This window comes from Aegilops tauschii, chromosome 4 (genome assembly GCF_002575655.3).
Source record: "Aegilops tauschii subsp. strangulata cultivar AL8/78 chromosome 4, Aet v6.0, whole genome shotgun sequence".
In the NCBI taxonomy this organism is placed as follows: Eukaryota; Viridiplantae; Streptophyta; class Magnoliopsida; order Poales; family Poaceae; genus Aegilops; species Aegilops tauschii.
Window position 1 is genome coordinate 511,481,839 of NC_053038.3, and position 15,884 is coordinate 511,497,722.

General features: G+C 48.3%; 1 protein-coding gene across 1 annotated transcript; it reads right to left on the bottom strand.

Moving 5' to 3' along the window:
- Positions 1-390: 390 nt before the first annotated feature.
- Positions 391-1,617, bottom strand: LOC109742281 (uncharacterized). The gene is made up of 2 exons (XM_020301372.4): positions 844-1,617; positions 391-646 (listed from the first exon to the last, which is right to left on the bottom strand). The coding sequence occupies exon 1, from the start codon at positions 1,438-1,440 to the stop codon at positions 883-885; it is 558 nt and encodes a 185-aa protein (XP_020156961.1). The 5' UTR covers positions 1,441-1,617; the 3' UTR covers positions 391-646; positions 844-882.
- Positions 1,618-15,884: the final 14,267 nt, after the last annotated feature.

The window sequence follows — 15,884 nt, forward strand, 5'->3', positions numbered from 1 at the left end:
TGCCGAATTTAGCAGAAGAATGTATTATATCGGTCTGCCGTGCGACAAAACAAAAATGAAACAGGGGCAAACGGTTCAAACTTCAAAGGAGTGGTATTATACCGTGTTAATTATATACATGGCATACATCGATATTTCCCTGTTGGAGTCCAAAACTCCATATTAACACTTTCTTTTGTTTTTTAAACTTTGGCAACTTTATTTAACTAATAATCACATGCTTTAAAATAAGCAAAATCAGGAATTCAGGGGGTTTATCATGTCACGCCCTTGATTCCTGACCCAAAAAACTAAAACGTGCAATAGTATAAGCACACTCGTTTACATCACGCACACAGTGATTTACCATCGCCTTGCCGAAAGAACTCATCAACCTTCGACAATCGTCAGTAATTACCGCTAGTGATGCCCGATAGTCGTACAGATTCTGGATACTGTTATACGTGAAACAGTATTAACAATTTCTTTGAGGAAGTTCTATTAACCACGCAAGCAACAAGAAAACACTGACTGCAAAATAACAACAAAATAACGGTGAGGCATGGAGAGCTCTCCCTCCCAGTAAACGATGCGACGACGGACTGCAGGCTCGCCGCCAATACCGCTGATATGCGCAATATATATCGGAACATCCATCGATTGAAACCTGCCAATTTAGCACGCAGTTTATATTAATAATGGAATGTAATTCGTTAATTAATTAAGCTTGGCGCTTCAAGCAACACCTAGCTGTAGAAATCCGCAAAGCAAGCGCTAATGGACGTCGTGCTACCTTAATTAATCACGGCAAAGAGGGAGATCTATGAGGGAGTAGAGAGTTAAAATTGATATTGTAGCAGGTACCTGTGCAAGTAGACGCATGGTGCTGGTGCCCCAGAAATCCTAGAGGCGGAGCTCGAGCTCGAGCTCCTCACCGGCACTGGCAACGGAGGCCCTCGTGCTGAGCATTTCCACCGCGCCGTCATGGCCGGCGGCTGGATCCAGAAGGAGCTGCGCGTGCTCTGCAAAGCGTGGAGCGCCGCTGCCCCACCTCTCAGGCCTGGCATCAGCGCTCGCCGGCGCCGACACGCGGCTACCGCCGTGCGATAGGACGGAGGTGCTCATGGACCAGCCGCTGCCGGAATCAACGGCGGTTCCGCGGAAGGGGCCTTCGCCGTAGGGGCCGTACATGTATGGGTCGCTGAAGCTGCCGAGTCGGTCCTTGCGGTGCGCGTTCTGGTGGCCGCCGAGCGCCTGCGACTTGAGGAAGGTCTTGTTGCAGAAGAGGCACGGGAACAGCCGCACGTCCTTGCCGTTCACGCGCGCTGTCGGCGCTACCGCCTCCCTGTTCTCCTCCCAGCCTTGGTTGCCGCCTGCCGGCCCGAACGCCAGCGTCAGGTCCGCTGCCGCTGCCGCTGCCGCTGCCTGCGCGTGGAACCACGATGACTTGGTGTTCTCCATCCAAGAGCATATATACTGCTTTCGCTGCAGTGTCACTCTAGGCCCTCTACTACACAAGACTATGGGGGATTGGGGGGCAGATGATCGCCGATAATGGTAGCGGCGGCACTTCTATATTTGGGAATATCAAGGACGGGAAGCAGAGGAGAACGAATGGGAGCCGAGTAGGCTGCCTGTGATATGATAGGTATAAATAGATCCCTACTAGAATGCTACTACTACTGTTTTGATTCAGAAAAAAGGTAAAATATATTCCTACTTTTGCCCCAAAAAAGGAAAAAATACTAGATCACATCCCATTGGGAGGGAGAGCGGACGGCGCTACGGAAGCGTAGGCTGAGAGACGACACGATACTCACTATAGAGAGACACGGTTGATCGTGAACAACACTAAGGGCATCTCCAACAGTCCAACGCCGACCTTAAAACGGGCACGGTGTTTATTCATGGATGCATTCGCGGGCAGTGATACTGAAGTTATCCATCATATTCAGCCACGTTCGTATATATTTCAAAGCGGCTTTTAATAGATCGAACACATTTTCTTGCAAACCGGATGATTTTCATATAAACCGAACGAAAATCTTTACATTTCCAACATATTTCAAACTAAGAGCATCTCCAGCCGTTCGGCCCTCCAGGGCGCCGAAAAAGAGCGGCATGGGGGCGAACCGGTGCTAGATTGGCCCATGTGGGCGACATAGTTTCCAGTCACGCCCCCAGGAGCCGCCCCCAAGTCGCGGTAAATTCAAACTTGGTCATTCCCACTCACAAAAAACGCCACAAGTCCGGCGATCGGCGGGTCACAGTTCGGCGATCGGATGAATAGTTCGGCGTACAAAAAAGAAAGGACGCGTGCGCAACGCATCACGACGGGGTCGGCCTACGGCGTCGGCGGAGTCGGCGTGCGCGGGCTTGGCGGGGTCGGAGCTGCTTCTGTGCTGGGCGGCGTCGGCGCGGTTTCTGTGCTGCTGGGCGTCGTGGAGGCATCATGGCCCGGGCTTGACGGCGTCATCGGCGTGGGCATGGGAGTTGGCGGCGCCGTCGACGGCAGCTGGTTCAGGATGAGGCTGTGCTCCGCCAAGTACCAGGCCTTGACCTGCTCGTCGTTGCTCTGGAGCATGTCCGCCCCGCCCAGCAGGAAAGCCAGGTCGTTGTTCCTCTTCTTCGCGGCGACGTTGGTCTGGAGTAGGTCGAGCTTGACGGCGCTGTTCGTCATCAATGCCGACCACCGCGCCTCGGTCTTCTCTTCACGCAGGGCGGCCCAGGCCTGTGTGTTGGCGAGGCAATGCTCGATGGACTCCTGCACTCGCGCGGTAGCTGTGTCGGCGTGTTTCCCCTTCTTGGCCCCTTTGTTGCCTTCGGGGCGCTCGTCGCCCGCGGTCGGCTTCGGCGCGTCCGGCTTGTAGGTCTCCTCGGCCTTGGCGAGGGTGCGCCGGACATCCGCCCACTTCTCGCACTTCTCGATCTGATTGCAGACGTGGAGGTACTTGAATTCTTGGTCGCTGCTGTCCTGGCGATACATGGCGAACATGCGCAGCAGGTGCGCCGAGGAACAAACAGTTGGCGGACGCGCACGGCGAAAAGAAGTGGGAGACCAGCGTGCCATACCTGATCCTCAACGTTGGCGCCGCTCTCCGGGCGAGCCGCGATCTCCTCGACGATTCCATGCCATTTGTTGCACGCCGACTGGATGAGCCCCCAATGGTTCGCCATTGCCTTCGACCCGTGCTGCATGTAGACGTCTTTGAAGTAGGGGTCGACGATCTTGCGCTCTTCGAACTCGGCCTTGATGCGCTCCCAATACATCTCGATGCTCTGGTCCGTGCCGATGATCAGGTCGAGGCAGACGACTTTCCACGCTTCGGCGAGACATTCCTGCTCCTTGGACGCCCACTTGATGCGCGGTTCGCCGGTCTTGGCCGCTCCCTTCTTCTTCTTGTGTCTCCTCGCAGGAACAGGCGCCGGCTCCTCCTCCTCCTCCTGCTCGTCCGGCTCCTCCTCGCCGTATTCGAGCTGGACGTCCATGTCGCCGTTGAGGTCCACCGTGTCGTCCTCGGTAGTGAACCCGGGGGACGCAGTGGCGGCGGCCGAGCCTGCCGTGATGATGTCGTGCATGTCGGCTTCGGTCACGTCGGTGTCGCTGAGGTGGGACGTGGAAGCTTGTGAGAAGGGCAGCGCGCGCGGTGGAGGGTGGGGGCGTCGGGGAGGACGCGTAGGCCGGTGGTGAGTAGTTGTATGGAGGGTACTGCATGCCGGCGAAGGCGGGCGAGGGCGTGCGCTGGGCCGAGTGACCATGGGGGAAGGTGACGTTGGGGTTGAACCCACCGTGCGCGTTCCCGTCGGCGTAGCCCGACAACGGTGTGCATCCCCAGGGTTGCGATGACGACGAGAAGCCGGCAGGGGAACCGACGCTTTGCTGGCTCCAGGGCGCGTACTGGGCATGGCCACCGGGTGGATTCATCATCCCCACGCGAGCCGCCTCGGTTTGATCCGCCACAGCCGCAGCCGCAGCCGCGAGCGCCACGCTGTCCCGGGCCTTCTTGACGTTGGCCCTGTTCCGCCGGTCGGTGGTGACAGCCTCCCGGCGCTGAACTTACGCCCTTCAGTCGCCGTTGGACATGTCCACTACTAGGAAAATGCTTATAGACAGTAAAAAGCGCTACTACTACTACAATTGGCCGTTGCCGGCAGGCCAGTCATAGTAGTAGCGCTTTTATGTATGAAGCGCTACTGCTACCGGGCGTAGCAGTAGCGCTGTCTACATATAAGCGCTACTACTACGGGCTCTTTATCCAGCCCAACGGCCCGCGCTCGACCTCTCTCTCTCACTCCCCCGCCATCACACTCTCACTCGCCTCTCTCCGCCGTCGTCGCCGCCGCCCTCCGCCGCGCACCGCCGTCCCCCGCGCTGGAGCTCTCCCGCCGGCCGCCCTCGTCCGCGCCGGCTCTGCTCCGCCGTCGGCCGTCCACCCCTGCGCCGGCCTCCTCCCCCGCCGGCCACCCTCGCCCGCGTCGGCTCTGCTCCCCCGCCGGCCCCTCCCCGCGCCGGCCTCTCCCCCGCCATCCTCCTCCACCACCGTGAGGTACTCCTCCTCCCTCCATTTAGTTCATTAGGTTAGGTAACTTAGGTGAATTTAGTTAATTAACTTAGGTGAATTTAGTTAATTAACTTAGATGTTTTTTAGTTAGGGATTTAGGTTAGGTAACACATTAAGTAGATGCTAATTTAGGGCAGTGGTGTTTAGTTTATAGAAAAAATTCAATATAGTTTTTTTTACTGTTTTTAGTAAGTGTTTAATAGAATTAGTTAGAAAATTAATAGAACTAGTTAAACTAGTTTATTTTTAGTAAGTACTAGTTTATTTTATTTATAGTAAGTGCTTAGTTGAACTAGTTGAATTAATAAAACTAGTTTATTTTTAGTAAGAAAAATTTAGGTATATGAGATTTGATGATCTAATTAAAATTTTACTATAGAACTAGTTTATTTTTAGTAAGATAATTAATAGAACTAGTTTATTTTTTTAGTTAAACCAATTATTCCCGCATCGACGTCGACGATGCCTATTCCGCATCCTCGTCGTCGACTCGGCGGAGGAGGCCTGGGCTTGGTGAGGAGCAATGTACGGGACTGGGCTCCGCCAAGCTGGTACTGGGTGGTGCTACCTTCCGGGGGGCGTAGCTTCGTGAGGAGCCAGCCCGTCGTTGACCCAAACTTTTTTTTGGTGGCGGTCGGGTGGGCCAGTGATGGTGCGGAGGCTTGAGGACCCTGCGGAGGTGGTACGTCACCGTGTCAGCGAGGAGGACGAGCACGTCCGTCACTACATGGTTGCGTTGGAGGGCAGGTTCTCCAATACCTGGGAAAACTACTCCATCAAGTTTGAATGCTCATATGATGTAGATATAAACATGTATATCTTGTGTTGCTCAAATACGATATGTGCTTGCCCAAGTGGCCGGCCATGTTTGCAGGTTACACCTCCTATAGTGGCCTATGTTTTGTCGGAGTGTTGATTAATTCCCGTTCCGGCAAATTTTAGGCGCTTGATATGTCCTTTTTTAGCAAAGGTCATGTCGGATTTTTCCGTGAATTCTGGCATGGCTTGTGCTAGAATATGTAGGAAATATCGAGTGGCTTGGATTTTCTTGAAAAATAATTAAACGACATTTCGGGTTGACTTTAAGTCTGTCGAGGCTCCACATATATGAGAGGACGAAGAATCCCGACTGTTGTCGTGGGGGTCGTTTCTCCTTCTTCTCCTTCTGCTAGACCTTTGTTATGCACTAGGGGAAGGAGGAGTAACGACCATCACCGACGGTCGCAAATGTCAGAGAGGAATCAGTGAGGGAGAGTCTCCACCATATATGAGAGGACGAAGAATCCCGACTGTTGTCGTGTGGGTAGCTTCTCCTTCATTCCCGTGTGCTAGACAATTTGGTGTAATGCACTCGGGAATGAAAGGAGGAGCTACCATCACCGACGGTCGAATATATACAGCACGTGAGCTGAGAGTTTTCAAGAAAAGACTCTACAGACCGATAGTCAACCCGTGATGAATAATAATGATCTAATTTAGGTTTTTTAGTACATATATTTAATTATACAAGTTTAATATTTGAATTATGAACATAGGAAATGTCGTACTCGGACGATGAAAGTCTCCCGGGGGAGTGCGACTGGTGCCACGACGACCGAGTCTGTGCGATAGGCCTCACCTGGACGAAGATCGGCGCGCGCTTCAGCATTAAGCTCGAGGAGACCTTCGATGTTGAAACGGTACACAACGACGACAAGTATTTTTTTCGTAATTAAGCACGGCTTCAACTATTTCAACGTGTAATTTCATCTTTTACAATTCGACTAGCTTATCCCATGCCATGCAAGACGCTATGTATTGGAGAGGATGGGTTTTGAAGACCATGAAAGTATGGAAACAAAGAAAATTCACCTAAGGACCCATCATGGTATGGATTTTGAAATAAATCTGTACAATTCTGAGAGCGTAACCCATTTTGGTTGCAAAAAATGGGAAGCACTTTGCAAGATGTATGGTTTTTATGAGGGTATGCTTGTCACCATGGATCTTGGTGATTCTGACATCGACCAAGACAATATGAACATTTGGGTCCTTGTTGATACGCTTCCAATTCTACCGCTATATGAGTTTCTCAAACATAGTCTTATATATATTTACTAATTGGAGGCACCTTTAATGATCTCTCGTTAATCCACATCATCCAAATTAATTAAATCGTTAGATTAGAAAATATACAATCAGGATAAAAATAAAAACGTGCGTAACGTAGATGATCCAGTCCTATACAAAACGTACATGACACGTGCAACGTTAATGAAACTAATAAAGGAAAGGCTCGCCTAAAAAAACTAAGAAATCCTCACGTGAAAAAACACGCACAAGGAAAGTCCTGTGACACGTCCCATAAATCAAGAAAGGAAATATAGATTCTCAAAAAAAATTAAGTAGGAAATATATTCCGATAGATCTCATAGTAGAAGTTAATAGCCCTTGGATTGAGTGGCCTTACTCTATACACGTCTCTTCCTTCTCTACGCGCAGGATTGATCTGTAAGGATTTATCTGCTTCCTATAGCGCTTAAACATCTATCTATCCATCCTAGAAAAAAATATCAATCTATCACTTCCCATAAAAAACATGAATCTCTCCCAGCCGTGTCTTTTGATTCACCGCCGCCTACAGCGGCGACGGCATCCTAGCACCACGTGTCCCTTCTGTGTCCTCGGATTCACTGCCGCCGCTGTTAGCAACCAGCCATGGACAGAACACCTCCTCTCATGCACAAGTCACTGAGATTTCTACACCGATCCTTCAGTAAAGAACTGAATGCCATATTGGATGAAGTAGTCAACGTAATCAGTTGGATGGGTCAGGAAGGAGCAGGGCAGCGCCTTAGCAGCCTGTGATAGTATGCATATGTTTGCCGTCATGTAGGCTGGATCTCGTGTTGTGCAAAGAAGATTGGCAGAATAAACTAGGTTGGTGCTTTCTTCACACGTGCGTGCATGTGTTTGTGTCCGGCTAACAAAATCGATTAGCCAGTATATACTTTCTAGGAGGATTGATTAAGAGACCGTGTTGGTGCTGTTTAGGCAATCATCCAGCCAGCTATTTTTTTAATTGCCCGAACAAAAAGCATCGGCACCATCCACGAGCAGAAGTTAGCGTTATTGCGTGACAGTCATCATCGTCGTCACGGCCGAAACTTATAAACTACACTCAGCCACTCAGGTGCGTGTGGATGTGGCAAAGGTATACATAAATTTCAAAGATATATGATGATCCACTATGTTCTAAGTATAGGGCATATAGAAATATAATATTTTATACATAATAAGCAGTAAAAATAATTATAAATCTTTTGTACTTCCGATTTGTATGAGATTTCAAGTATACTGCAACTTTTATGTATAATGTTATAGATTTTCGCCCGTGCCGTAGCACGGGTTGACGACTAGTTATTAACTAATTTATATTGTTTATTTCAAAATAGTTGATAGCTTATTTTCATTGACAACTTATTTTCATTGTTCAAAAAATGTGCGGAAGATGGTAGACAGAACCTACTACACCGATGGCTCTGGGTTAACTTATCAGGAGAAAAATCATCTGATCGCATTTTGTACTGATTTTGAGAATTACAATATCTATTATCAAACTCCTCCACATTATGGTGAATACGTGCCACTAGTGCACGTGTTGAACCACGGTAACATCCATGGAGATGCCATGGTAAGATTTTTTACTATTACGACATCCATGCATCTTTTGCATAAATTCTTTTAAAACTTAAGTACATTGCTAACTATGAAGTTATTACTATGTTTTTCAACAGAAAATCCCGTTGGATTGTGTGCCTCATCTGATGTACCAGAATGGTCGCCTTGATGTTTTGAACATACAGCCAGGTCATCCTACAAGTCACACCTGTCCATATTGGATTTCTAAAAGAAGTGAAGACATGAAAATCAAAGAATGAAAAAAATGTATGGACAGTCGTAAGGAGGTACTTGGAAGCAACATTGTGCGAAAGGCAAGAATTGGAGACATGATAATCTTCATTCTCCATAATGGAGAGTCAGGGCCTATCTTGTTTTATGCCATTTTACTTAAGAGAAGGTAGTAGGTCCTAGTTAATAATACTCATGATCATGTGCTAAGAACAACTAAGTAGGATTGGTTAAATGACTATGATGATGATGTGGTATCGAGTAGAAGTTGTATGATCGATGATGATGAGTATGACTTGTTATTATGATACCAATGACGAGTTATTTATTATTATGATCGATGATGCATGATGCTAAGTTGTTATATGAGCATGATGAGTTATTATATATATAACAATAGGTGAAATGAACATGGATTAGATTCAAGTGGAGCCAACATGATGTGCACATCGAAAGTACTACTAATCCAAACAAGTTCAAGTTTGGATTAGAGTAGTAGTTTCGACATGCACCACATGTTGCCTCCACTTGAATCTACTCCACGTTTATTTCACCCACTGTTATATATATAGGTAATCATGGTCATAAAATTATATGATGAAAGTACTGTATATAAAACCAAACAATGAAAATAAGCTGTATTTTTAAAAATACAGGAAAAGTTAGCAGCAGCGCTTTTTAGAACAGGCGCTACTGCTACTTAGGTATAGTAGCAGCGCTTTTTAGAACAAGCGCTACTGCTAACTAGGTATAGCAGCAGCGCTCCCATTCCAGCGCTACTGCTACTAGTTAGCTGTAGCGCCTTAGTGGTAGCGCGGGTACGAGCGCTACTACTAGCTATAAAACAAGTGCTACTACTAGGGTTTTCCCTAGTAGTGGTCCGGTGGCTTGGACGGCGACGCCCTCGGCTTCCTCTGCTTCGGCTGGGCGACGGCAGCGGTCCCAGCTGTCGTGGCGCGGGGGATCACGTACTTCTTCGACGGCATGGCTGTCGGCTGGGAGGGGAGGGGGAGGGAGATTGGCGGGAGGAATGGAGAGAATGAGAGGGAAGCCGGGGGGAAAGCGGGAAAAAACGGCGGGAAAAGGCTCTCAGCTCGCCGACAGAGCGGCCCCACGCCCCTTTTCGCTTGTGTCGGCGCCCCCAGGCGCCCCCCAGCGCGCCGGGTTCGGCTCGGGTGCGCCGACTGTTATTTCGGCCCAACCCGGCGAAAAACAGACTCATGGGGGCGCGACTGGGCCGATTTTCGCCCGCTGGCGCTAAAAACGCCTGGGGGGCTGTTGGGGGCGCGACTGGAGATGCTCTAAACTATAGCGGACTAGGCTATTTAAACCTAGCCTAAATGATCGCCTCTCGATTTGGGAGAGCAAACACAGCTTCGCCATCCAGCCAAGTATCTTTATTGAATTGTGACCCTATCTAGCGCTTAAAAATCCGAAGCGGCGCTTGTTTCCCAAGACACGTCTTCCCATGTCATGACACGTCCTCCCCATGTCAAACAAGCTGATTGGACAACGTGATCCCCGGGAAGTGAAGCTTCAACAGGAGGGGAAGGGTAGTAGCCTTCCTGGGACCCAAGCAACGGCGGCTTCCCATGCGCTACCATGCGTAGGCCTTGTGGACGTGGTGTCGGGCTGCGAACCACGGTGGCGACGCGAGCGACACAGTGCTAGCGACATCCACGGTCTCTTGCGCCTACTCTTCCTCCGCAGCCATATCGATGTCCGCTAACAAGGCTTCTCACTCTGCTCCACACGGACTCGTACAACGCCCACTGCTCATCAAGGAAGCCGTGATCCTCCGAGACCATGCCCGCGACGACATCGTCGTTTCCCTGCTCGCAGGCGATTTGCCCCTTCCCGAGATGGTGCTAGTCGAGTAACGTGGTCACATGTGGCACCGGCGGCTCTTCCGCGGGTCGGGCCAAGATAGCTAATAGTACATCCTCTGTCCGTCGCGCAAGACTGGCCCTCCAGCCAGCAAATTCCTACTCCTACTCCGTGGGAATCCTACTGCACATAGGTCTAGTTCTCGAGGACATGGCGGACCAGGTGAGGTGGTGCTGGTCGTGATGGACGAGGAGGCACCATTTAAATACGGGGCACCAGCGGGGACATGGGGCACCGTCCGGGATACACGGCGTGGTTGGTCAATGCAGACACCGGAGTTGGTTTCCTGGCTCTGCACCATTGTATTAATGCTGGCAGGAGGGCGGACAGGAGCCGGTATGAATGCAACGCGCAATCGTCCACTCTTGTCCGGTCACGCTTCTCTGGTATTAGAACAGGCGAGGAGACAGGGCAGCACTGTTGATCGGCGAGCCGCGTCAATGCCGGCTTCAGTGAGAAGTCTCGTCTGCTTCGGGGCCGGCATGAATGAGGCGTTGGCGCTCTGGAGTGGCACAAGACGACATGAATGCATGGAAACTACTTCGCAGAAGAGTGGGCGCGGGTGCGGGAGAGATTTTGGGTGGGACCGGCATGGTGCAAGCATGCGTGGCAGCGGTCAGAACACCCGCAAAGTCCTCCCCCTAGTTTGTTTCTGTTGGATGTCCGGACTGGTCAATAGACCAATGAGGTACCATGTTGGATGGCAAAATGGGTCCGAACTGCTCGGCCAGGACGAATACGGGCGGTTTGAGGGTGAACGTCGGAGATGCCCTAAGGCTTCCTATGTAGGAACACTAAGGGCATTTCTAACCTTTGCTCCTCAAATATGAGGAGTTAAAAAAGTGGTCCGACCTAATGATATCTCCTTTTTATTGATCCGGTATTGGAATAAGAAAGGTTATCCCGCACCTATTTCCCCAGAGGTGACCCTAGTTATCGAACCCACGAGAGGAAGACCACCTTGAAGCAATGTTCTCTAGCAAACTTTTGCCAAAGTATCAAATCCAGCTTTTGACCATATCAGCAAGCAAATTGTGATTCAACCACTTATAATAAAAAGAAAGTACGGGGATGAGGTCTTAATGCTTAAAACCATGTATTGGTGTTTGGATCACAAATGATATTAGTTTGTGCTTGGCAAGTCACCCATCAAGAGGTGCTTGCTTCATATCAGAGTGGGGGATGTGTCCAAATAGCATCTTGACCGACATGAGTCCTGCATCAAGAATCAGTTGTCCTATCGAAGGCCCTATCCATCTCGCGGGGTTGCCCCATGAATTAAGATAATAATATCAGTCGAAAGCATTGGGCGTTTAATGACTACACCTCACGATTCCCCAAGGGTATGATCCATGTTACCCTACTAAACCTTACGGTCACTAGTGTTCGGTATAACACTTCACGGTACCCATGATCCTAGCCTCATCGGTGCTCAATCTCCATGATCCTGGGTACCTGCAGGGATGAAGATTGTGGACAAGACAAGAGATACTTCAAGAAACAATTTTATTTCACACATACGAGACGCTGTGTCAAAGACTTCCATTGGTCCCTTCACCAAATACTTGGGGTTGGAAGGCTCATATCTCACCCCATAACTTTCCGAAGTAATCACACATGGAGATCAGATCGTGAGAAGAAAACATTGAAGAACACATATTGGGATTTATTGATTGCAACATGTCTTATAGTGGATGCCTTGTGCGATGCACGATTACAAGTATGAACTAGATGAGAAAGCACTATGGTCGTGGAGATGGCTATGGAGGTGAAAATGGCAGCGGCTAGGGTTTGTGGATGAAGATGATGATGAACAAGTTCTGGCTGTGCTCGATGCTCCTCTTTCTCCTCATTATGTTGACATTTAGACGTGGTCCCCTTTATAAAAGTTGTTCAGGTGGACGACCTGCCTCGGTGTCCATGCCAAACGACCGCTGATGCGAGCGCGTGCGGTCGCATGGAACACCGTCTTTGGTCAGGTGGTCTTTTGACTACTCCTGGTGACTTATTTCCTCTCCATTTTCCTTCCTTTCCTTTCTACCACGTGATTTCTTCCATTTTTAGCCCATTTCCGGCGGAAAAAATATCAAAGAGAGGATTTGTGTAATCCTTTGCATTCATTAGGCATTAGTGGCAATATCGGAGCGAATATCTCTCTTTTGATGAAATAATTCGGTTTAAACATGGTTGAAATGAGTGTAAAAATATCACTCATCAACTCCCCCAAGCTTAAACTTGATCATCCTCTAGCAACATAGAGAGAAATCGGAAGCATAAGGAACTCAGTTGTTTAAACCAAAATAACGAGAAGGTTTTGGTTCACTTACGATATGTATGCCTAGATAGCTATCCGCTTCTTGACCTGAAAACTTATTATGGATATAGTGGTGGCATGGTTATAGTGCAAGTGTTAGTGAAGCAAAGATAATCAACACAAAGTTTTTGATCTACTAGATAAAATAACTTTGCAACACTTCATTTCATTTAATCTAGATAACACTTGCTTGGCGGGAATGCATGGAAGATTTTCTCAAAATAGAGCCATGAAAACATAAGTTAGGGAGTAGTAAGCATGTAGTAAAACATGATGCTCAAGTGCTCCTGAGCACACCCACAATTGTATCCTCCTCTAGGCTCTTAAACACTTTGTTTGTATCATTGTTTGCTGGAACTTTGATTGTCACATGAAGGAGATTATGCCAAATAAGTGACCATCCATAGGTTTTCGTCGTGGCTTACTGTTTGGGAACTGTGGACCTATAGGTAATAATGTCTCTTTCGAGCTCTTTTGATCAGTCCCCTTTATTTGCCACATACACACCCATTCAAGAGAAAGCCGAATAATATTCCTTTGTAGTGTTGCCACTACGTACAGGTAACAAACTCATAGCCGAAATCCGAGCTATTGCTCTTGGTGGATCGTTCATTGGCCAGCGGAGTCCTCATCATAACATCAAGAAGGGTGACGAAGCCACATTTGCACACGTAAACGCGTATATAGTAGCAACGACCATGGCACCAGCTGGAAGCTGTAACACCATGTTGAGGTATACAACACAGATTTTTGGCATAATCCCACCCACGTTTCAACTAAGTTCCTCTAGACAATTTAATCCACAAGTGCTATCAAGTCTATTAAAATTAACAACATGGGGTTGAGCATGTTAAACATCACTTTCACTACAATTTCTCAACTCCCCAGTCTTGAAAGACTTTCTCTTGTGCAAAGTTACACTTGGTTAATTTCATTTTAGTCAAAGACTGTCCCACGACAAGTCTTATTTGTCTAAACTAAAGAAAACAAAGGCTACAAAATTATTTCAGCTACTAGAGCAAAACCTTTCTATCAACTATCAAGACTCACTCCCATCTACACATATCAGACATACAACTACTGCATCTACTCCAAGTATCCAAGTGCAAAAGAAGGGGTACAACTACTGCATCTACTCCAAGTATCCAAGTGCAAAAGACGGGGCTCGTAGGACATACCTTCATGGTTGCGCATTTACACGCTTCTCTTCCTTACTCTTGCATTCCTCGTTGTCCTGGCATAGATCAACTCCTCTGAAAACAATATGCAAATGAACTCCAAGGGGATAAATAATAACAAGAGCAAAGCAAAACTTATTCTACTTTTCTTTTTCTTTTTTTTGGGGGTTTTGAAAACTAACTTGCAACCGAATAATCGCAAAGGCAAAAATAAAAATGAAAAGCAAAGTGTTTTGAAGCTCCTCAAGCTTAAGTACAACCTCATTACAATTTATTTAAATACCGCCACATCTTGATGTAGAAGTGGTGATAACCTCCCCCAAGCTTAGGCTCTTGCAAGCCCTAACCAGTGAGATCATTGCGGTGGTTGGTGAAGACCCCACTCTTGGCTCCAACTGGAGAAGTTCATGTAGGCTGACGTGCCTTGAAGGGATGCGGCTAGGTTGCTCATATCATCAATAGAGCCCTGGAGGCTGCTGAGGTCAGCGTAGGTGGTGTAGTCTTGTTGGAGTTGCTCCTCCTCTTCGTTGGTGGAGAGTTCTTCTTCATCTACTTGTTCAGGTTTGGCCATTCTTTGTCAAAAGCTGCATCTCCTTCCTATGCAACATAATGCAATTGTCCATTCTCGATGGAGAAACGGTTAGGCATAGGTGTGGGTAACAAGTACGCCATACGAACTACTACCAAACCAGCGCTAGTACGAACACGCATGTTAACAAGGGTGTTACACACAATGGAGCGGAGATGATTGTAGTCAAGGCCAAGGGAGTTGGTCAACATGGCGATCACTCCTGCACACACGATATGCCCTTGTGCATGATTTGCTTGATGCGCTAGCTGTAGCAAAAGTATTGCCCCTAGGTTGGGCAAATAGCCAACGTCCAGGTTTGCTGCTTTCCCGAGAACTAGCATGTTTTCATCATTCACCTTAGAAACTTCTCCTCTTGCTTGCAATGAGTTAGTGATAACATAGTAGAAATAATGTAAAGTATAACTTTCAATGTAACTGGTGAGGGAGTCCTGGATTATGGGGTCCACGGGTGGCCGGGCTGTGTGATATGGGCAGGACAAATGGGCTATCAAGATACAAGAAAGAAGGCCTTCCCCCATGTCCGGATAGGACTCAACTTTGCTGGATGGCAAGTTTGGCGATCAGATGTGTAGTTTCCTTCGTCTGTAAATTGACCTTGTACAACCCTAGGCCCCTTCAGTGTCTATATAAACCGGAGGGTTTAGTCCGTAGAGGCTATCAGCATTCATATAGGCTAGACATCTAGGATTTAGCCATTACGATCCTAAGGTAGATCAACTCTTGTAACCCCTATACTCATCAAAGTCAATCAAGCAGGAAGTAGGGTATTACCTCCATTAAGAGGGCCCGAACCTAGGTAAACATCGTGTCCTCTTTGTCTCTTGTTACCTTCGATCTTCAGACGCACAGTTCGGGACCCCCTACCCGAGATCGACCGGTTTTGATATCGACATTGGTCCTTTCATTGAGAGTTCCACTGTGTCGTCGACGGCAAGATCGATGGCTCACCTTGTCATTAACAACAACATTACCTCTGGAAGGGCCCTAGCTCAAGGATAGGTCCTCCAGCTCGGCGGTTTTACCATGGGCGCCCGCTTGGCCGTTAAGCCAAAGGCAGCCCTCGAAATCCTAAACATCGTCTTTGCATCGGCCTTGAACACCCCGAAAAGATGGATCCAGCAGATGTCTCATCCTTAAACGAACTACTAGATCACATCGCCGCCCTGGGGGTTGCAACAGACAACGATTGGATTGGGCTTAAAACCGATTAGAGGGAAATCAAGTCCCCACCGATCACCCATCTGGTAGCGGTCGTGGAGGAACAAGCTGACAATACTTCTCCCCCTAAGTTAAGAACAAGCTATGTTCAAATTTCCGAGCCCTGCGTGCTGGATACCCATCTTCGGGAAGAGACCTCATGTCCTCCAAACATAGAACCGGGCGTTGAGCCCAAAAGCCACCAGGACACTCCGGATCCTGGGCTGGTGACCTCCGAAATTGTTGAAACTTTGGATGCAATAGTGGGTCAGGGTTCGGATTTT

What these genes read in the sequence shown, in the direction of transcription:
- LOC109742281 (XM_020301372.4), bottom strand. Translation starts at nt 1,440, where the DNA reads ATGGAGAACACCAAGTCATCGTGGTTCCACGCGCAGGCAGCGGCAGCG.